A 23,644-nucleotide genomic window follows, 5' to 3' on the forward strand; every position below is an offset into this window, starting at 1 on the left:
AGAGAAAGTTTAAAATGTTTACAGAGTTACTTGGAATACAACAGTGACGACATCGGTACGGAGTCCTGCCACATTATAAAGCCACAGCAGCTCAGCTCTGCACAAGTCTGCTCTGGTTGATTTTATAATTAAAGTTCTTGTATTGTTGCAGTCAAATGTCCTTGTAACTGTTTAATTCTTCTACAAGAAGCAAACATGTTCTGTTTTATGCGGTCGCTCTTTCATGCATTCTGCTGTACAGATTGGAAACAGCTGTTTAATTTCCGCTTATTTAGTTTGCCAGCTTTGTCTCAAAAGCCTGGGAAAAAAAGGCACAATGGTTCTTTAATTTCAGATTTATTTCCAGTATGTTTCTTTCAGTGACTTCTCTGTTGTTTGAGGTATATCTTACATTCTGGGCCCGGCTTGTATGGATGTATGGTGTCCTGTAAGGCCACGTGAGCTGTGCATAGTTATATGATGACACAATAACGAAAATTTAATTCATTTTTCTCTCTGAAATCTGAAATTAGATCGATATAAATCAGTCAAAAGCTAACTTTGTGAAACTGGAGCCTCACCTCAGATGACTTTATTTTTCTGGCAGGTTTTTATTCTGAAATCTCGTCTGGACGATCCATCTTCCACATCACTTCCACTAAGCTGCTCTGTTACTGTTACTGTACATTTTTCTCCAAAATAAATGTTTTTCACACTGTAATACGAAGTGTCAGTGTTACTCATGTGTGCAGCATCAATTCCAGGATTAACTGCATAAAAGCGTTATCAGATTTCACACTTTATGCTCTGATCTCAACAGTTTCCTGTTTAGTAGCGAGTCGGTGTGAAGTATCATTTCTGTGCAAATGCATATGTGTGATTGACTCAGGAAAAGATGAATTTCAGTACCACTTTCCCCTCTTTCCTTCTTACTTTCTTTTTCTTTTCTGTTCAGCTACCGTCAGCTCCCTCTGGTCGCCTAGCGAAATGTTGATCGAGGGATTTATATTGTGATCTACTCTCGTGATGATTGCGTTTCAGTCAATATTCAGATAATTCATCAAATAAAAAATCAAACTACACATCCTCACGTTCTAATCTTTAATTTAGCGTTGTTGCTGCTACATCAGTCCTCTGAATAAGTCAGCACAGCTGATCAGGAATATATTTTAACCAATCAGAATCAACCTAATGGAAACAAAAGTTGATTAGTTTTGTCTCAGAAAAGCTGAACTACAGTTTGACATGTTTTAAGCCCTGATTCTGAGCCATTGATTCATTATTCATTAATGATGCAACCTATTTTGCTGAATTTGAATTGTCAAGGTTAATCTTAACCTGAATCTGTTTTTATATTGTTCTTGTTGTGTTGCTGCAGAATTTTGGACGGTGCACCATGATGATGTAATCTGAAGAAAACAGCTGTTTGATATCAAATCAGTGCAGACGATGGGAGCAGGTCAGTGTTGGATAAACTTAAACTTGAGGTTCAGTTCCCCAAATCATTTGCTAAAGCTGGAAGTAGTTCATGAAATATTTCACATTAATGGAGATTAAGGGCCTGTGTCCACTAACGCCATCTTTTCTTAACGTTTTTTCAATTGTTCCCAATGAGGAGAGAAGGAATGCGGCCGCCAAGTTAAGAAGCGCTGGTGACGTCACTGTAGTAAATGAAAGAGAAGCAATGTTGTGGCCATGTCAGTTTATCCTGACCTCATATGTCAGACGGACTCTATCGTTCTGGGGGATGACTGCAGTATTTTGAGGGCACGGATTACTAAATGCAGAGAACAAAACAAGTATATTTTACTACTATTACTACTGTCAATCATCACATCTGAAACTAGAAAGGCACTCGGAGAGGCCAATCTGCTCTGATAATCTAATATTTAATTGGGTTCCTCGTCGGCTTGTGCTACACCCTTCCACTCAGTTTCATGAACATCTGTAGTTTTTCCCGTAATCCTGCTGACAAACAAACAAAAAGCAAAACCTCCTTGGCAAAAGTAATAACATATCTTTTACATTTTGTACATTTAGAACAAGGACCACCAGAACACCCTCTTGTAATATCTATTTTGGAGCCTGATTAACTAATATAAGTATTTAACAATAATATGCACGTAGAACTCAGCCTCAGACTTTGAGCCACTCGACTAGAACCACCTCATGATTGTTCGGGAGTCCCCAGCTTGATCCCGCACAGAGTTTAGTATTTACCGTACATGACTGAGTTTATCTAAATTTAATCTTAGAATATGCATCTCATTTTCATAAACAGGAACTACAGTCTAATTTTGGGGGGGGGGGGGGTTATATTCCCCTCAATTAATTACTTACCAGAAAAGGATGTGGTTATTAGTGGAGCATCTCCGAGCTGAAAACAGAAGTACAGCTCTGCTACAGTTTGGTTCTTGGTACTCTCCGGTGTCTCTGTTCCTGATTCTGGACCAGGTTAATCCCAAACTGGTGCAACTACACAAAGTCTGTCCTTGACCAAATTTATAGCAATCCGATTTGGAATTGCCAACAAAAGTTGCTCTCCTATCATGTGATGCTGCTGCTTCTAAACAGAAGTTATTTTTAATTTCAACCTGAGTGTTACATTTAAGTGAACAGCTGGAGGTAAATTCAGCCAACCTCCAGCAAAGATATGTCGTATGTTTGATTCAGATTCATTCAGAGGGATTGTAGAGTAGGATATGTAGAATATACTTGAAGTAAATAAGAAACATAAACAAGCTGACAGCATTTACGACACTGGAGACCGTTGTTAGCATCCCATCATCTCCTACTAGCACTCAGTGTTGGTTTCTTTGAACAATTAACCTTTCTGGAGTGTTAGCCAGTGAGCTTCAACCTTGAAGGAATAATTCAACCACGAATTGAGCATTTGTATATCAATAACTCACCCTGTGTACTTCCCAAACACGTGCATCTTTGTTAATGTAGACATGAGCAGTCTCACGAAGTGTGTTAAGTAGTAAGGTTATAGCACAGATGCATGTGTTTGGAGAGTAGTAAGCTCACACAGATGTTTTGATATAGTTTTGCTGTTTTTAAACTTCAAGATTCATCGAGACTTTTTCTCTGTTTTTCAGACTTTTCATTCACTGTGGAGGCATGAGAGAAGAGAAAAGGTGTCCTTCAATAATTCCATGTAACACGGGGTGAGTTATTGATTTACATTAATTACATAATCATTTTTATCAAGTATTATTTTAACCATAGAGGGGTTTCATATTTTTTGTAAGAGTTGCTTGAATTGGTACGCTCTAGCTGCATTTCCGTCATATAAAACTTTATAGGCTTTAAAAGACTAAAAACATTTAATTATTGACACGTAGTTATTACCACTGCCTCTCATATTACCAGAAGTCAATTCTCGATAATTATTCAGTCATTCAGTCATGTCTGCTGGCATGAATTCACCCTCCCACCATGGTGTCAATGGGGTCTTAGTGTCCAACATTGTGCAGCATAAATAGTGAGTAAAAAACAAGTAGTTGCAGTATTTTATTTTACAGTGATGGGCAGTGACGCCTGGTTGATAGATCAGTAAAAATAGACCCTCAAAGAAACTCAAAGCTCACACAAAAAAAACCCCCATCAAAAAGTCAGGATGCTACAATATTTACATTTAGATGTGTCAAGACGGGCTCACTTCCGTATTTTGCGCTTTATAAAGCCAGACTTCATTCACTCTCACATCACTCTCACATCACTCTCACATCACTCTCACATCCTCGTTGTTGCTGAGAGATCAAAACAACCACCAAGATGACGACCAAACCACTGCTGCTGCTGGCTGCACTGACTCTCTGCTGCTGCATCGCCTCTCTGCACGGTAACCGTTCTTTCTTACGTATTCATAAACAGTTCATGAGTTTTCTTTAAGTCTTCTTAACTCTGGAATCACATTGCTTTGTCTCAGTTTAGTGTTTTTGGAATTCGTACAACTTAAAGTTAAAGAAACGACGATGTGGCGTCTGCATAAGATGATGTTTTTACTCATTTTAGGCAATTTTTGTTGATCTTATTTACGTTTATGTTGCTTTCACACTAGATAAACTAAAGTTTACAAAACGGTGTCGTAACAACAGATTTTCTTTACATATTCATTTTGATACCAAACAAAAATAAAGCACACAACCTTTAGTGTCACAGCCGTCAGTGAATAGTTATATTATGATGCTAAAGTTCATTCTTGACGTTGGAAATTGTCCAATATAAATTGTCCAAAAATATAAATCTTAATTCAAGGTCCACTTACTTGCTTTTTTCTGGACCTTTCAACCGCATCTTGCCATCTTTCTCAGCCAATGGCATTAGCTGGTGTAGTGTCATACTTAGCTCACGTGAGCTATTTCTGTGACTACTGAGTAAACTCTGTCCTCTGAGGAAGACAGTGAGATGTTGTAGAAAGCTTCAGAAAAAGCTCCTGACTGGACCTTGAGTTTTCTTTTTCATTCTGTTTTTCATGGATTCCTCAGGGGTAACATTTGCTGACATTTTGAGACTGAGTTATAATATTTAAACATTATTTTATAATTTTTTCACAGCTCTTCCGTCACAGGGGTGTCGCTGCATTCGGACCATCACTACTGTGGTCCCCTTGAGGGTCATCAAGGCAGTGGAGCTGATTCCTATTTCAGGACACTGTCGTCGGACTGAAATCATGTAAGTATTCAAGATCCAAGATGGATTCAGAGACTGCAGGACTGTTTTGTTTCTCATTCATTGTTTATGATGTACGATAGTTCTGACTTACCGGTATATTTGATGTGAGTAGAGGTGAAAGTAGCAATATGTAAAAAGAAATACTAGCCTAGCAATTTTACTTACATTTAACTACAAGTAAAATATTCCATATCAGACTTATAGTCAGCAGAATATAAGTATCATTCAAAAGTATTCATCTTGCAACAGCCTTTTAGTGTTGTTATTTTACATACTGTGTTGTATTTTTTCTGTCAAACGCATCATGAAGCTTAGCATAACCACTGAAAGCAGTAGGAAGCAGCTAGCATTGCTCTTTCTAGCACCTCTAGAGCTCACTTATCATTTTTTCTTTTCTTATTTTTTAAACTTTGGAAGGTGTCGGGGCTAGCTGTGTCCCATTGCTTCCAGTCTTCATGCTAAGCTAAGCTAATCACCTCCTTAGCTTGGATTAGCACACCGATATATATTCAGATAAAAGTACTTCAGAGCAAAAGAGAAAGTACTGGTGACACAATGTGAGGATCTCTCTGCTCTTTAATGATAATAAAATGTAACCCGTGTCCTTCTCCAGAATCACCAGGAGGAACGGCTCAAAGGTGTGTGTGAAACCGGGGGCGATGTGGGTCAACGCCCTGCTCATCAATCTGCAAAGGTAATGACTTCATTTAGTCTTTATTTCTATCAGTGAATGTGTTCTTGTCCATCAACATGATTTTATACCTTGATTAGATGACCACAGATAGCCTCTGACAGGTCAGGGTTCAACGTTGTACACTGAATATCTGGGGAAAAGTCACAGTTTGCTCTTTGAAATTTGAATTTGAATTTTTCCCAAGTTTCTGACATTTTATAAACTAAATGATTGATAATGAAAATAGTTGTTAGTTGCAGCCTTTAACATAAAGTGTATGTTGGTGGTCATGGAGATGTGTCGCTATGTTTTATGTGTTTCTGCTTTTAGTTTACACACTTCTTAAACAGTTTCAACAGATTCTATCAGTTTTTGTCAGCACCTTTTTGAAACTTTGAAGACAACAGTTTATTTACATTTTTTTCTGACGGTGTGTATTTACTGGTGTTTCATTGTGTCTAAAGGGCGAGATGTATCGGAGGAAGAGCTTCCTCTTGTGTTGGTCATCAGTTATTGACGTAATGGTAATAAAAACTTTAATAGAATTCATGTAAAACTGAATATTTTCTTGCTGGGTTATCATGTCGTCCCTGATCACCAAACATTAAGCTACTGTCTGTTTACTCTAGTCTTTAAATGATTATTTTTTCTTTTCTTGTTGTAATTACAGTAAACATGAGAACTCTGGCCCGACCACCACGTCATCCACTGCTTCCACAACTGACTTCTGATCACGCATTTCAACGTAAACATGGCTTCATTTAAGTTCATCCAGCTGTGAATCAACTGCAGGAGGAACGAGCCGCTGTCCAGCTTCAAAAACTACCTTTATAATTCAAATTTTATACTTTTTTCTTGGCCTTTCCGGTGCTACCCTTTAGGAAAAATGCTAATAAATACACAATAATACTGTTAGTGCTTCATCATGTGCCTGAAGTACTGACACTTGATAGTAACGGTGCTACTTTTAGTAAATAATGTGAAATAAAAGCACAAAACAGAAAATGCTTTCCTGTAAATTTGACGACATAATGTGAATCCGATGTTCGCGGTGATGCTGTAACCTCTTGACATGTTTGTGTTGTATCCGTGACTCATCTTCTCATGAATAAATAAATCACAGACGAAGAGAATCTTGATAAAATGACTTGTTTATTGCCTTCAGGAGGTGGAGCGAGTCGGGGCTTCATGTGGAGAGATGATACAAGTGCTGTTTGGTTCCAACATATTAAACACAGCTGTGGTTTTTGGAGAAGTCCTCCATTCAGTCGATGAAACGTCACTTCAACACAACAACAAACTCTTTCTGTACAAACAAGAGTGTTGAGAGACGATAAGCAGCTTCTTAGGGCCCCAAATAACAACCGAGGCTCCGAAGAGTTCAATCAAATCACTTGTTTGGATGAAAACCTTAAACCCAAATGTCAGATTTTTGGGGGAACCAGTTTTATTAATAATCCCCGAACAAAGTGTCTCATTGTTTGTTTTTAGTTGCATTTGATTTAATTGTTTGACCTTTTTTCGTTTCCTTGCAAAGCACTTCATAACTTTGGTATCTCACGACAGATCACCCCGACTTTAAGATAACAGCAAAAACACTGTATCCTACAATTCCCATAATGCAACCCAATAGTCTTTCATTAGACTTTCTATATTCCTGCTTGTTTCAAATGTCACACCTCCAGTTTTTAAAGCTAGTTCTCTGTTAAAAGTCTCTAACCCTGATGACATCACTGCTGCATAATCAGTTATTTTAAAGAATCCAAACCAAAGACAACATTACACAGAGGTTTTCACTGTGTAATGTTCCCCTTTCACCTAAATAATAAGTTCATCATCTGAATTCACAGAGAATGTGATATTTCAAATGATATGAAAACATAAAATATACTAAAAATATAATCTTTGATCTATTCTTTAATTTAAGCATTTTCTGGTGATTTTGGTTCCTCTCGGTCTTCATAAGTTAAGAGCACAAAACTGGATTTCTTCGCCTACAATCTGCGGCTGTAACTTTCATAACTAACGTCAGGAGGACTCCTACAAAGGATGGATCTGTATTTCTCTGTCAGAGGAAAACCAAAGTCAGCACCGCCACCGACATCAGACAAATTTCCACTCGTCCTCGCGTGCCAACAGTAGCTCGCGTCGCTGCAGTTTTTGCACCTTTTTTTGACATTTAACAGTCAGACGCGATGCACACTTCAGCTTCCTCGACACCAAAACCTTCCGTCTGAGTTGAGCAGCTCTCCACCACAGAGTGTTTCCTTCCAGTCAAACGTTCGCTGACGGCTTCCTCTCGTCTGGTTGGATTGAAAAACCACTGTGTGGTGAAAGAGCTGCTGTTCTGGAATCTGATAAACAGAAACTTAACTTAAACAGGTTTAAGTGCAGTTCTTTAAAAATCATCTCTTTAGAGGATGTAGCACCGTTGTTGGTGGCTGAGGATCCTCACCAGGTCTCACGTCACGTGAATAAATCTGCTGGAAGTTGCTGAAAGGCGGCAACTTTAAAATACCTTTTATTTTAGGAATGCTCCAAGGAAATAAATCATTTGTTTTCAGAACAATAACAGCCTCGCATTTCCTCTTCTCGTCACTTCTCGCCAATTGCAAGTTTTAAGGAAAGACTTTAAAGAAAGGTTTCTTTTAATTGTCAAACCGACTGACGAGAGGAAGACTTGTGAACGTGTTTTGACGCTGAAGTTGCTGCCTTCCTCCTGTCGTAGTCCGAATCTTTCATTTTAAAATGGTCTCATTGCAGCACGTTAACCAGTGCATTAACCTGCAGATTAAATTAAACATATTCAAGATACACCGTGCATTTTAAAAGGTTCAAATCGTTCATAATCTCTTTCTTTTTAATCACACTTATTTGGCATTTTGTTGTGTTTTTGAATTCCTTTTCCACGTTGTCGTTTACAGGTTAAAACATTTACCCAGCACCCTTTAACTTCACGTGTCCCTGTCCTGATGCTCAGCCTGGTCTAGCTGGAGGCCGTCACATTCAACAGATTAAAGACAACAAAACACCTTCGTCCAAATGCTCAATGTTTCGTCACATAATCTCTTCTAATGCGCCTTATTGGCCACCAGAGGCTAAAAACACCTCATGGAGCGGTAAAATCAGCCCGAATAAACAGTGTAAGAAACAAACAAAGAAACCAGGTCCAGATGTTGAACAGGATTTTTACATTCAGAAAATCTCATGAGACGACGGTCGTGATAATCCTGTGAGAGACACAGAAACCTCTCTGAACAGATGATTTGTCCTCGATTTAAAAAAAAGAACCAGTCTGAGTTGAGCTGCGATGCCTCAGGTCCTGCTCCTCGGTTGGAGGAAGGAAAGGATGAAAGGATGGAGGGATGATGGCGCTGGGTTAATCTCTGAGCGTCTTGGTCTCATGGGCAGTGCTGCTGTTTGGAGAAACTGTACAAACTAGGCACGTTGTTTGTAGAAAAGAGTGTGTGAGGCGTGCTCTACAGAGACTAAATGAACAGGGCACATGGTACTGTGGGAAGAAACGTGGTTGTTGGATGTTGGATGATGTGTATAAAGAGGAAGAAACCAAGTTCAGGATCATCTCAGAGAGAAATAAAAGAGACAAACTGCTTTTAAACCTAGAACATTTATCTTTGTTTCTCAAAAGAAGAACTTGGTAATACTGAATTGTACAAAGTACCAATTGAGAGACTGCATGCCCTCGGTTCAAAAACAAAGTCTGTCTCTCCGAGGGTTCATCTGAGACACATATGAGATCTTAAATAAAAAGTACAACACCAGGTACGTCTGCTGATTCGTGAGAAAAGATGCCGCACCCCTATTTGGAGAATGGTACATTCCCCCACACAGATGTGAACGACGCCCCGTCATCAAAAGGCAATTCAACTTATGTACAGCTGTTGTACAAAATCAGTAAAAACCCTGTGAGGTGAGTTTAGGAGTGAAGTATCGGCCTCAAAACGCTCACAAAGGTCGACTTCATCAACTCCACCGATCCGTTAGCACTAGCGTCAAATCATTAGCGTCAAATCATGTGCAAAATGAAGCAAAGCCTGATCTGACCCCGGCCTAAAGCCGAGCTTAGTGTGAACGAAACTACGGTAAATACTGAACACAGCAAACGCTTTGACTCATTTCACTCGTTCAATTTAAGGAAAAGGTGTGAAATGTGACAGATATGTTGGACACTGTTGGTGCAGGTGGCTAATATAGAGTCCACTAGTACCCTTACAGGCAGGTCTGGCTATCAAACCTCAATATGTTCTGTTGTACCAAGAGAGACGTTGGGGTTAGATGTCTGTAATCAGTTCCCGATTTAAGTCAAAAGACTTGTATTTTAGGTAAAGTAGTTGTTGAGACCAGTGGCTCCCAACTCTTTAATGAACGGTGTCTTTGCTGAATGTATTTCTCAATCAAAGAGGGATGTTCTCTCTTTAGAATTTAACCGACACCTGACACCAAATATACAGGAAGTAATGCAAAGATTAGAGAAAAGTCCCCAAAAACAAGGTAGAGCCACCACATTTATCTCAACGCTTTTTGCACCTTCTGACAACGCATAAGTTGGACTAATTTAAGTTTCTCATCAGTTATTCTTCTTTGGAAATGGAGCAAAAGTGCAGCAGCAGTTTTATCAAAAATGCACCAAGACGTGGGACCTCAACAACAACAACAACATCCATGTATGTAAACACATACATTACCTGTGCTTTATAAAGGATTCTTACAAACCAATAGCTTCCTGTTTGGTTTTTGCTCGTACGACTCTTGAGTCTGTAGTTTGAGAGGTACTGCTGGATGCATAGCGTAGCATAGCATAGCGTAGCATAGCATAGCCCTGAGTTACAACGTACATAAAGGGCTATTAGTTCTAATCATCTGACACAAAGTCCACAGGAATCTGGCGTAACAACTCATTTCATAGTGAGCCTCTGGTGAATACATTCAGCTCCTGGTCACGAGTCTCTGGTTCTGCTCAGGAAGTTCTATTATTCGTCTCCGGCACCAATAAATAAATATTATATTATTGTCACTCACACTGGGGAGATTCTTTGGCTAGGCAGGCGATACGATACTCTTAAGACCGGAGGTGTTTGAAAGCACGACTTCATGAAGCTCATTGTTGATCCTCAGCAGGAGCGAGTCCCTTCATGCCTTTAACTATCTGTTTCAAAGCAGGTCAAAGATTTCGGGGCTAATTTGGTTGCAAGTGCTTATTAATTAACATTTGGCCTGAACTGAACTTTGTTTAATGTCTTCGTCATCATCACGTGTTGCATCTTTGAAAACTGCAGAGAGCATGAACGAGATGAACACAAGTCAGATATTCAGCAACGATGGAAGAAAAGAGGTTCGACACCCGTATTATGGAAGAAAGAAATAAAATAAAACCCATAGCAGTGAACGCAGCAGCTCATTCACACAGCACCGGGAGGCTGGCAGGTGGAGATTTTCTGCCTGGCAACAAGGACGACGTCAGGCGACATCTTTAAAACGAACACCAGGCGACAAAATCTCAAACGATGAAAAGTTGTGTGAATCTGAAAGCCCTGAAAACAATCATCTATATCCTCAGTGATGTGACATGAGATGATTTCATAGTCTAGCTCCTATATGAAGAAAACAAAACACCAATTTAGTGTAACTAACTACTTTTAAAATGCCCAATCAGTACTTTAACCTTAAAACAATGACAGGTACTTTCTCCACACGTGATCAAATTAAATATTTCGGTGTAACAGAATTGAGGATATGGTTCTGCGTTTACAAAACTGACCGATGTAAACAAACCTTTTTCACGTAAACGTCCCTAACCTTCAGCTGTTTGTAGTGTTTCTCCGTTATTTAAAATACCTGTCGGGTAAATTGGGGAGTGACAGCAGGCTCCATTTCTAGAGACTGTGACTTTAACACAACATTAATATTAAGTTGTGTTTTTACTCTAAAAACTTCACGGCTGTGAAGTATCAAAAACAAAAAAACAAATGTAATTCAGCTGATCTGCTCGATAGTATTAGTCATTAAGGTTTGTTGTTGCAGTAGCTTGTTCTAAGAGGAAAAAACAAAACAATTCAAAACTTCATCCCAAGCCCAACATTTGGTATCAAGCCTTTTTTTAAGGGGGAGGGAAATAAATGTATTAAAACAAACATTTACATTGTGCAAAAGCACAAAAAAAGGAGCAACAAACAGGCGAATACTTCACTCCTTTAGGGTCGGATGGCGTCTTGAGTGTTAACATGATCGGTGGTCTGTACAGGGTCCTGTATAAAGCTGGAGGGAGGGGGGGTGGGGGAGTGTTTTAAAGGTGAGACAGGAAGGTGTTGGCGGGGCTTTTCGGTCAGGCTGCACTACCTGTGGACCGGCAGGTGCAGCCCGTTGAGGGGGTTGAGCGGGTGGGGCGGGGGAAGGTGGTGCAGCTCCAGCTGGGCCAGCAGGGAGAAGTGGTCCGAGGGGATGTGCGGGTGGGGGCAGCCGGTGATGTTGTTGTCGACGAGCCACTGGGTGTCCAGCGGTCCCATCAGGCCCAGGACGCTCATGTGGGTCTTTGAGAAGAAGATGTAGTCGATGACGCCCTGAGGACACAAAGACGTGAAGTGTGTTAAAGCTGCATTCTCTCTAATGTCCACCAGGGGGCGACTCCTCTGGTTGTATAGAAGTCTATGAGAAAATGACTACTTCTCTCTTGATTTATTACCTCAGTAAACATTGTAAACATGAGTTTATGGTTTCAATCTCTAGTTTCAAGTCTTCTTTTCTAATTCCAGTTGTTTTACATGTTTAGCCCACGAACTTGGAAACACATTATTTTCATTACTGTTGAGCATTTTGATGTTTTAGAACATTTTAATGTATTTTGTTCATTTTGTTCCAGGCATCCATTGGTTTCCATTCATTCTTTAACAATCTGAAAGTAAATTTGCATATTTTTTTAAACTTGCTTCAGTGTAATTTGCTTAAGTTGTCGAACCAGAGTCTGCTAGTTAGAGATGTGCTACCTTGCAGAAATGAATGGAGGCCAATGGCAGCCTGTGATGGAAGTTAAAATCCATCCAAAAGTCTAAACTCAGGTGTTTAAAACTCCCAAACAGACACACGGTTTACCTTGAAGTCATACGTGTAGTTGGTGTAAGGCATCAGATTGCTGTCGTAGGCGCTCTTCAGCTGGAAGTTGTGGGTGACGCTGCCGTCGGAGTTGCCGTTCTTGCCGTTGCAGCTGAAGTTGGTCAGACAGTCGTTGTAGCGGAGCTCCTTGAAGTCCTTGTGGGTCTCGGCCACTCCTCCGTTGCTGAGGTACTCCACCACACCTGGGTCACACGGAAGGAAAAGCTTGTTGTTGGAGCCGCCGTGCTTAGTTTGTGTTGATGTGCTCGGACAACATTGTGTGGTGATATTTATTCAAATTATGCGATCGAACTTATTGGAAGTGACGGACACGGATATATATACATATATATATATATATATATATATATATATATATAGACACCAGGATCAGATATATATTGGCGGAGGTTCCTGAAGAGGCGGGACGGTCGTACCGGAGTCGGGCAGCGAGTTGAGGTCAGCACACAGGACGATGGGGATGGAGGACGGGTCGGAGGATGAGGAGGAGGAGGAGGAGGAGGAGGGCGAGCCGGTCCCCACGGAGCCCGAGGCCCTCTCAGCGATGCTCTTCAGCTCCGACAGGAACATCATGGTCTGGACCAGCTTGACGTCCGAGTACTCGGGGTCCCAGTGCATGTGGGCGTTGGCCACCAGGATCAGCTGCCTCTCCTGTGGAGGCTTCATGCCTGAAAACAGAGAAGTTAAAACCGGATTAAAACTGTGGAATTAAATCAGGTCCACCAGGATTATCTTAAAGGGATTATAAACATGTTAAAACTTTCAACATGAGGAAAAGCCTTGTTAAAATAAACCCAAACATGGTCTTATTTTAGTTAAAGGAAAGCCCAGAGCGCTGATGCAACTTTAGAAGAGCTTTTGTACGTTAAAATAAAAGTATTAAAAGGAAGAGAGGGAATTACAGAACACGAGTGAAAAAGGAATAACCACAAACAGGGAAGTTAAACTCCACATGGACCGTCACTGTGAAATACATGAACTCCGTTTCTCACAAAGTTTAATGAATCAACTGTGAAAACACTGATTTATGAAACGGAGCAGGATCAGAACTATTCTCAATACTTACAACAGACTCACTTTATAATTAAAGTCAGTATCAACACCTTGTTGTCTTATCTTTAGCTGCACTATTTCACAACGCAACCGTGGCTCTATGTACATAATATACAGTAATAATAACACTATATGTCTTTCTATGACTCCTGTGGTGAAGCTCTTAGTTGATAACTGTTGATAATTGATTATCATAATTTATCAGCTTCTCAAGTGTGAGGATTTGCTGTGCTTTACATAGACTGTATAAGAAGTGAACGTAGTAACCGTTGGTTTGTGGATTGATGTTTCTACGCCTCAAGTTTAGCATTTTGGCCGTCGCCATCTTGTTGTTTTTGCAACCAGTGAACAGGAAGTGACCATATATGGACTGAGGAGGAGTGACGTAGAGACGCCGTATACGTCTCTGGTAGAGACCTGTCAATCAGCGTGTAGCCCCGCCCTAAAGCATCCCCTGCTTTATGGTCTGTTTGACTCTAAATGGACCATCATTTACTAAATGAACATCATGCTGTATTGAAGAAGACTTGAAACTAGAGATTGAGACCATAAAATTGAAAAAAGAAACAAGCAATGAAGACGTCACCTTGAGCCCTGTCCATTCATTTCTGAAATACTACATACCACACAACTAATTAAAATCAATACTCGACAGATAAATTGCTTGATTAGAATCGTATTCAGTCACTGCTTCTGTGTGACGCTCTGAAGAAGCTTCTTACCGTCGGAGAACACGTCCTTGTTGACCTCGAGCAGAACGGCCACCCCGATGTTGTCTTTGGTCATCACTCTGTTCAGCATGACCTCCGACCCCTCAGAGTTGGCCAAGGCCACCTGGTTGAACTCCACCGTGTGTTTCTGCACCAAAGTAAACCTGCAGGAGCACAAAGACGCATTACACTACCCTTTAAAAGTTCAGAATCAGCTACTATGTCGATGTTTCTCTTCTTTCCTTCAATCAGAACTCGTTCAACAGAAACAAAAACTGTGTAATTCAGACACTGAATGTGTTATTTACATTAGAAATAGAAGTATTGAACTGTATTATTGAGTTAGTCTGTGATTTATTGAGCTGAACTCCAGCAGTGCTAACTCTAAACTAACCTTCTGTTTCTATTGAGGAGTGTGAAGAAGAGCTTTGCTAAAAAGGTAATTCCAGCTCGTTCTAGGCTGCTTTTATTGTGAAACTCTCGACACTGAAACAGGAAGCTGTTCCTGTTTAAATCTAAGCTTCCAGTTTCTTTAGCTTCTGACTGCTGATTTATTCTCTTCTTATTCAACTTGTTCAGAGGATCTTTGTGTGTTAGTCAGTCTGGTTGAACCGTTGAACAGAGTTCTTGTTCTTAAAAATACATCGCTATCCGTTCTGATCCAAACGATAGAAAAACTTCAAAATACACAAGCGTGTTCAATAAATCCTGTTCTGTAAAGCGTCAGAAATAAAACGGACTTGTCGGTCTTGAAGAACACGGCGCAGCCGTCCACGTGCTTCCTCTCCTGCTCAGAAACCAGTTTGGCGCGAGACTTTGGGCAGAAGTATCCGTCGTAGCCGCGCTCCTTCAGGGTTTCCAGGAACATGGTGTAGTACTGCTCCGTCTCCACCTCCTGCAGACGCACAGGGAAAGAAATGTCCCGTATAACAGTCACATATCAATGGCAAATATAATTCAGGAGTTTGTTTCCGTCCTGAAGATGAAGATTTCCATTAAAGTGTGAAAAGGATAATAAACTGAGACGGTTTATTCTCAGACTGAATAACTTGATCTTTTTCTTTAGAATACTCTGAGGATACGCTCGTGAGGAACTGCGTGAAGTCGATTGTTAAATGAATGTTTGACAGTTTAGAAATACGGATGTGATTTGTGGAACAGGATATAAAGTGATGCCTTACTCTTGACCTCAAACGTAATAATCTGGAGCCCTCAGAAACAAATCTCTTATTGCTCCCATTATTTCTTCATTTATATTTATTACATCAAAGAAGTACTTTTACTTTTAGCTCATGTCAGTAGTGACACCCTGTGGAAAGAAGACATTACTGCAGATAAACCGTTCCTGTTACTTCTGTTTAACGCACACTTCTGGATCGTTAATCACAGACCAAACAATGCACTAAAATTAATATTTGAGAGATTAATTGCTTAATTTAAATCATATTTAGTTGCTGCACGATGAATAAGGGCCCACAAGGCTCGGGGGGGGGGGGGGGGGGGGGGGATTTAAATGAAATTCATTGTAGAAGCGCTGCCAGGCGGACACAGGGGGCTTAAAAAAGCCTTGACTGAGTCGTAGCCCCGGGGCCCGTGGTACGTTAACGGGACTCTGACTGCTCAGATGAGCAAATATTTGTCTGTTTTTGGGAAGCTGGAACACTTGGAGGCCTGAAATTGGATCACAGCACAAGTGATACGAACATTACATCCTCTGTGTGATGTTCTGAAGATGCTGCTTACCGTCAGAAACAAAAGAAAGAAAGAATATGAATAAGAAACGATGACAGCAGCATTTAACAGAGTCTGTTGAGACGCACAGTTTCACTTTGTGGACAAACCAAAACAACCGAACAAGGTAAACATGGAGGCGGAGTCAGCCTCCAGCTGGTTTACCTGCAGGCTGATGACGTCGGCGTCACAGCTGGTGATTTCCTCCATGATGCCTTTCTTCCGGTACTCCCAGTTGAGGGCCCAGGACGGACAGTAGCCGTACAGCTGCCGCGTGGCGTACTTGTCGCATAGCACGTTGTAGCACATGACCGTGAACACGGCTGCAGAGGAACACACACAATGATGACTGTTGAGACCCGTGAGGTCTCGTTCAACACGTCTCTCCTTCTCCTCACCTGATTATATTTAAATCTTTGTACCTACAGCGTGATATGAAGGAAGCTACGCTGTGTCTTTTTCTTTGTCATATCGGCAAGTTTAATTTACATTTCTGGCTCCGTTTAAAGTAAAGAGATTTAGGACTACAACCACGACCGAAACACACAAAGGGGTATTTCTATTTTTTGGACTTGCAAACATGTTTTTTGGACAACTTGTGTTGGTTATTCAGGGTTCGTACTGCTTTTTAAGAGTCAAATTTAAGCACTTTAAGAAACATCAGAGGTAAGACTGTTTATAAGTTAAATAAGAGGTTGTGAGTGAGCTAATAGAAGCTGCAGCCTCCTGCCTCGTTACTCTTGTAGTTCTTGTGTCAGTGAACTAAACTAACCTGCTGGTTGAAACCCGACTGAGCTATTTAGCAGAGTTCTACTTGTTACTGCAGTTCAACCAAATCATTTGTTGTGATTCTTTTATTTCAAGGTATTTTTAGAGGCGTGAATGATTCAGTACGTAACAAGTAAAATCCAAATGGCAATAAGGATTCTTTTATATCTGTATTCTTTAACGAGTTACCTTCCGTTGGCGCTCAGGGGACGGCTTCCTTCAACATTAACATTGAGCTAAACTATAACAACACATCACAATTTAAATCATCAGTTTATTCGATCCATATAAACAATGTGCGTAGGATCATTTTATAAAAACATTTACTCTCATAATCAGGACTTTGTTTAAAGGACGGCTACCGTCCTGATGAAAACATCCACATCTGAGCTCAAATGTGAAGGAGGAAATGCAGGTGAGAGAACACGGATTGCTACTCGAGATGTTCTAGGTTTGATCAGGATTGTAATTGACAAGTTAGATAAATGTAAACTACTTCTTCTTTTACCTCCCGACTCGTACCAGCTCAGGTTAGTCTTGAGGCCCTTTAGTCACGACCACGAGGTTTAGGAGACAATTTACATTTCAATGTCTCATCAGAGAACAAACCGACGACCGTCACGCTTTCATTTGGTCAATAAGTGAGGATGTGATGCCACGACTGCTGATTTAAGCTGATAATAGAAGTGAATCTTCATGCAACAGGGAGCAGTAACTTACTTTAACCCTGATGAACGTACCTGTGGGACTCATTTGGTCTCGCTCCTTCAGAGTGATCCACGGTCTTTGGGGGAGCTGCTCTGGGTGCACTGCAAACACACACACACACACACACACACACACAAGGTTACAGCTGCTACCGTGAACCTGTGCTGCTCAGCCTCATTAACAAACAGGTGGTTCAATATTCAGGAGTTCTGATCAGCGGGCCGAGCCGCTCACCTGCTAGATTGTCGAGCATGTAGTTCAAAAGCTTTCTGGTTCCGTCCGGCTCCTGGTACAGATTGAGGATGTCCTGGGACAAAGGGTTTCCTGCAACACAACCATACAATACATATTAAACACGTGTAAAAACAAACATCTGACGAGACGTTTTCAGGTTTCACTGATGTATTCTAAAGAAATAATGACTTGAAGACAGAAATCACTTGTCAGAAGTTCATTTAAAATACATCTAATTGAGTTTAAACTAATAGTAATAATGGAAACAAACTGACCTTTTAGCCCCAACGTTTGTAACTGGAAAAGCCTCCCAAGTTCATAAGGCAGAACTCGTAAAAGATTGTTGTTTAAAAGCAATTCCCTGTCAGAACAATGAGACAGAATGATCAGTACTTTGAGTCATTGATGTAAAAACATCCACACATTGTCCTCGGTTGTCTTCTAGTCACAACGTGTCTTTGCTTGTCGTCTTTGTTGTTTGTTGAGATGAGGTTTTCATCATCTTTCTCTTTCTTCTGAGTGTTTTTATCACTTTTTATTCTACCGTCACGTAACCTCTTCAATGAATCCAAAGAACCATTTTTGGAGACAGAATAGACACGCAGTGATTAAAAGCATCACTCCTTTGTGTGAACCTCAAACACGTGGACGAATGTCAGCAGACATGCTGAGTGCAAAAGGATTTGTTTTCTTAAGGAATTAGACTTAAGCAGAGACCATGAAATTATGATTTATTACATTGCACCGTACCAACATGACATCTGAAAATGTATAGTGGGTCATTTGCAATAACTGAATGAACAGCAGATTCAAAGGCGGCCGCATGTTTGAAAGTCCTTCTTTTAAAGTTCATTCTAACATTAAGAGATCTCGTTAAAGTGCTTCTAATATTATTGATGAGGAAGAAAATCTAAAGTCTTTGTTCATCTGAAGCGAACACGAGGACAGACGAGCAGTTTGAGTTCATCACATCGACACGATGGACTTCAAAGTGTCTTATTTTTGTTTCCATGCTGAGCTGCACTGGAGGAACTTTCCTAATTCTAATTATGACCGTATCCTCTTATATCCGTGTCTTATTAGATCATCTTCTAGCTCGTAACCGAACTGATCACAAGTCAGGTTCTGTTCCACTAGAAGAGACCGTGCGTGATCGATAACATCGCACATCATTCAGGTTCTGAGTCAGTCACAATCAGAGTCTATCAGCTCCAATAACTCATTCACTGTTTACACGGAGATGATTATAAAGATCATGATTTCTGTATCAATGCGATGAATAACCCTGATTTTTAGGTATTTAATTCATACTATTAGAAATGACTGTATACTGTGATGTTTATCCAGGTCTTCCAGCTCTACCGCATCATATTGAACATTTCTCTGAAGATCTGTGAGGAAGCAAAGCGACAAAGCTTATTTTAATGTCCAGGTTCTGTGTTGTGTCTCTGGATACAGGACCGGCCTACCTGAGAGAGACCATGTTGCCGAGCTCGGCGGGCAGGCTGCGGAGCTTATTGGACGACAGGTTCAGGTAGACCAGGTGGGGCAGCTTGGCGATGTCCGGCGGGATGCGGCTCAGGTTGTTGTCGTTGATGTGCAGCGCCGTCAGGTGGGTGAGCGTCCACAAGGAGCTGCTCAGGCTCCTCACCCGTCCTGCATCCAGACAAACAGAAGGGCATCAAACTCCAGATGTGGAGAGGAGAAACAAGATGTTACAGCTGAACCAGGGAACAAAACACACTTCTGTTGAAAACTGATAATGTTGGTTTTTAATCTGTGGAGATATCCTGCTTTAGACCTTTTTCACACCAAAATAAGAACACGACTACAATTGTTTTGAGGGTGGAAAACCACATGAAACGGACTCATCATGGGACACAACAACACACTGATGCACTTTGATAAGAAACAAACTGGATCAAACCAGATGAAAAGCAAAGAAATGAATTTCTAGATTGCTCTTTTGAAGCTCCGGTCACAAACCTCCTGATTAAGAGGTCGAACAACATCAACAGAATCAGGGAAGGTTTGTTGTTTCTCCGTTTCACGTTCACTCAGCTGAGAAGCTCTAACAGGAGACGCCTGTGGTTCTGTTGAAGTCTGAAGAGTTTCATGTGGTTCACAGAGCTTCATTATCTCCGTTAGGAACCCTTTAACCAACAGCAATGCTGCAATGTAGGACTGTTTCCATTATTGACTTTCTTTATCAGTTAATTAAGCGTTTTTTTTCCGTAATATGTGGGGAAATATTTTTTAAAATGCCCCAAAAACCAAGGAATTAAAAAAAAAAACTATTACTAAAATAATAAATAGTTTAAAATACTTTACTGTCGATTAATCTGCAACACTAGAAATTAGAAACAACCGCTCAGCTTCAGTTTGCACTCACATACAAACAGTGGAACAACGTACATAAAGGACACAGAATGAAAACAAGAACAGAGAAAAACACTAAATACATTCTTAACTGATTTATCTTCAAACATGTAGGAGACCGGCAATAATAAACCTCCTTTTTCTTAATAGTTTGATAGTTGGACTGACCAGAAATCTCGAGCTCGGCCCAGTAAGACTTCTTCCCACTGGCCACCTCCTCCGCTGGCATGATGGTGTAACATCTGCGGGGATCTGGAGGATCATATTTTTCCTTTGGCATACCTGTTAATCTGAGGAACAAAGCAAGAAACACAGATGTTAGCGTCTACATCAAGAACCCAAGAAACACAGATGTTAGTCTACATCAAGAACCCATGAAACACAGATGTTAGCGTCTACATCAAGAACCCATGAAACACAGATGTTAGTCTACATCAAGAACCCAAGAAACACAGATGTTAGTCTACATCAAGAACCCAAGAAACACAGATGTTAGTCTACATCAAGAACCCATGAAACACAGATGTTAGCGTCTACATTAAGAACCCAAGAAACACAGATGTTAGCGTCTACATCAAGAACCCAAGAAACACAGATGTTAGCGTCTACATTAAGAACCCAAGAAACACAGATGTTAGCGTCTACATTAAGAACCCAAGAAACACAGATGTTAGCGTCTACATCAAGAACCCAAGAAACACAGATGTTAGTCTACATTAAGAACCCATGAAACACAGATGTTAGTCTACATCAAGAACCCAAGAAACACAGATGTTAGCGTCTACATCAAGAACCCATGAAACACAGATGTTGAAACACTATTCAGCTGAACAGCTGTTCTTCCTGCACTAAAAAGAGCAGGACAGAAAATATGAATACTAATTTAATGAATGAATGAATAAAAGTCACGCCACAGGGCACCTTTAAATAAAGGAAAAATAATACTATTATAAAGACATGTGACATAAATAATGTGAAACAATACCATATAAAATAAAATAATATTTTGTGGTTTATTATTAATTATATATTTGGTCGTTAACACAGTGACACAGTTTTAACGTTCTAATTATTATTAAAAGTTTGTTTTTTTTAATCAGCAAACTACGGCTGCAAAACATCATATATTTGTATTATTAATTCATGATCCAATTATTTTCCTAAATATTTAATGATAAATGATTTAGGCTGTAAGATGTCATAACATTTTAATAATAATGTCCATCACAGTTTCACAGAAACAAAAGCAACATCTTCAAATTGTTCAACCAACAGCAAAACCAACAGATATTAAATTTACACAAATATAAAACAAAATCCTCACATTGGAGAAACTGGAGCCGGATAAAGTTTGGAGTTTTTTCCTGATAAATAATTAGACTAAACAATTGATAAAAAAACAGCTCTACAACAAAAAAAGGTTTCCTGTCCTTTGAAAATATACTTTATGTTCTGTTATATTTAAGAAATCTGCCTTTCTCAAAAAGCTAAACTTTAAAATGTTGAAGTCGTCTGTCCAGCACCAAGAAACACAACAAATACAAACATCATGAGAAACAAGTCTCAGTGAATAACAAGCCCCCAAACATTCTTCAGCCACATGCAAAATATGTTCCCGGACATTTAAATATCTTTTTTAAAGTGTTGAGTCAGCGTTTACCGGCACACGAGTCAAAACCCTCGAGCAGATCTGAGCCAGAGGAAGCACCTGGAGGACAACAGCTGTACCAGATAAAGACACTGATGTCATCGTTACGATTATCAGGACGATCAGTATTTAAGGAATTCACTTTGCTGACTCCAGGTGGATGAGCACTTCTGTGAGACAAACTTTGATCTACAAGTCACAGCTAATTAAAAATAAAATGATGCAAATTCCAGACTTCCCTCCAGCAGCAGTTTACCTTCCACAGCCTCGAAGACGAGTCACACATGTTGTATTAATCCTGTTCTCTGTGATCTCACCTCTAAGCTGATTCATGCAAGGAATGTTTTTTTATATTTCCTTTTAAATTTCTGTTTGTGTGAAAGCATCTCCGGCACAAACTCTTCATTCGTATCAATAAAGGAGAAACATTCGTACTAAAATTGTGTTGATTTGCATGATTTAAGGCCACCTCTCAGCATGTTTACGACATCATAATAAAACATGCATTGCTGTTAATAACACACACTAAAGTCACCAGAAGGGTGTTTTCACAAAGCAGATAAAACTAGTTATGTTTGTGTAATGTTTATGAGACACGGTGCCCCTCAGCGTTTGGTTAATTCAGTAAATAAAAGGTTTTAACGGTCACACTATACTGAGAGTGACAAGGTGTTCAGAACTCAATGTTCTTTATGATCGAAACGCTCTGAACAAGTTTGGAGAAGACTTGCATAACTTGTTTACACACTTCTGTGTCACAAGAGATATCAACACGACCTGCTGGCAACGGTTCATATCACAAGAGATGAAGATGATCACAACCAGCTCTGCTCCCAGCACACCACACACCACCAAAGATATGTGCAATAGTAACACACTGTGCAGTACTACAAGTATGCTGTCTGTACATATATTTTAGATATTGTGAATTTTTTACTTATTTTATATTTAATATTCTTTATTTTGTTATTATTACTAAATATTATTATTATTATTATTACTACAAAATAATATTAATATTACTTATTATAAATGTAATATTCTTCATTGTTTTATTATTATTACTAAATATTATTATTATTACTCCAAAATAATATTAATATTATTATTACATATTTAATATTCTTTATTGTTTTATTATTATTATTAAATATTATTATTATTACTACTAAATAATATTAATAATATTATTACTGTTTATTATTACCTATTATATATTTAATATTATTTATTGTTTTATTATTATTACTTATTTATAATACTTGTTTTGATACATTGTTTTTTTAAAGGATTATTTTATTTTATCAACATGTTTTTGGGGCTCACGAGACCGTGACAGGTAACCGATCTGTTGCCTAGGGAACCACTTTTAACAAGGCGGGAGTTTTTTTTTTGTAAATGTAAAATATGCAGCGATGGCAACTGCACCGACAGCTGAGTATCCAAACATAGCTGTCATGTCAAAAGTGACACCTGACAAGCACGTGACGTTACATGGAAGAAGGGGGGGGGGGGGGGCGTTCAGGAGAAGTTCGGCCCCCCTCTCACCAGCTGTCACATCTGGCAACCCTTCCGGTTACGTCCGTTAAAACCGTTAAAATGTCGTTTTAAACCGAGTTCCAACGGGTTCAACCACCCCGGTGAGCCGTTAAAGCACGGGGCTGGATTTGTTTGGCCAGCGGCAGACAAGGGGCGCGTGCCGCCCGGAACTCACCGAGGCGGACTGCGGAGGGGGTAACGGTAAAGACGAGATTTAAACTGTGAAATCTAACCCGGGACAAAATGTCCCCGCAGCATTAGAAACAAAGTCAGAAATGCCCATTACCTTCATTCGGGAGCGGAAGAAGACGATTTATAGAGGGAATTGGTGGAGACATGCAGACACGGCTGTTGAACCCGTTTAGACCCTGAACGTCTCGGAAGCAGAAGGAAGAACAACAAACGCGACTTCCG

The 23,644-nt window shown here is 39.9% G+C and overlaps 2 protein-coding genes across 4 annotated transcripts; one reads left to right on the forward strand and one right to left on the reverse strand.

Moving 5' to 3' along the window:
* The first annotated feature begins 3,740 nt into the window (after window positions 1-3,740).
* cxcl13 (chemokine (C-X-C motif) ligand 13) lies at window positions 3,741-6,447 on the forward strand. Of its 2 annotated transcripts, XM_079161908.1 has the most exons (5): window positions 3,741-3,826; window positions 4,542-4,659; window positions 5,273-5,353; window positions 5,797-5,856; window positions 6,003-6,447. In XM_079161908.1, the coding sequence occupies exons 1-4, from the start codon at window positions 3,760-3,762 to the stop codon at window positions 5,852-5,854; spliced, it is 324 nt and encodes a 107-aa protein (XP_079018034.1). In that variant the 5' UTR covers window positions 3,741-3,759; the 3' UTR covers window positions 5,855-5,856; window positions 6,003-6,447. The 2 variants fall into 2 exon arrangements, with proteins under 2 accessions (XP_079018034.1, XP_079018033.1); XM_079161907.1 differs by lacking the exon at window positions 5,797-5,856.
* An 18-nt stretch (window positions 6,448-6,465) lies between these two features.
* cnot6l (CCR4-NOT transcription complex, subunit 6-like) lies at window positions 6,466-23,609 on the reverse strand. Of its 2 annotated transcripts, XM_079161901.1 has the most exons (13): window positions 23,517-23,609; window positions 21,704-21,765; window positions 20,212-20,333; window positions 19,134-19,320; window positions 17,940-18,025; window positions 17,665-17,754; window positions 17,463-17,531; window positions 16,120-16,277; window positions 14,964-15,118; window positions 14,236-14,387; window positions 12,877-13,128; window positions 12,440-12,642; window positions 6,466-11,910 (listed from the first exon to the last, which is right to left on the reverse strand). In XM_079161901.1, the coding sequence occupies exons 3-13, from the start codon at window positions 20,321-20,323 to the stop codon at window positions 11,686-11,688; spliced, it is 1,689 nt and encodes a 562-aa protein (XP_079018027.1). In that variant the 5' UTR covers window positions 20,324-20,333; window positions 21,704-21,765; window positions 23,517-23,609; the 3' UTR covers window positions 6,466-11,685. The 2 variants fall into 2 exon arrangements, with proteins under 2 accessions (XP_079018027.1, XP_079018026.1); XM_079161900.1 differs by lacking the exon at window positions 21,704-21,765.
* Between the last annotated feature and the right edge of the window lie 35 nt (window positions 23,610-23,644).

This window comes from Pholis gunnellus (genome assembly GCF_910591455.1).
Source record: "Pholis gunnellus genome assembly, chromosome: 6".
Classification (NCBI taxonomy): domain Eukaryota; kingdom Metazoa; phylum Chordata; class Actinopteri; order Perciformes; family Pholidae; genus Pholis; species Pholis gunnellus.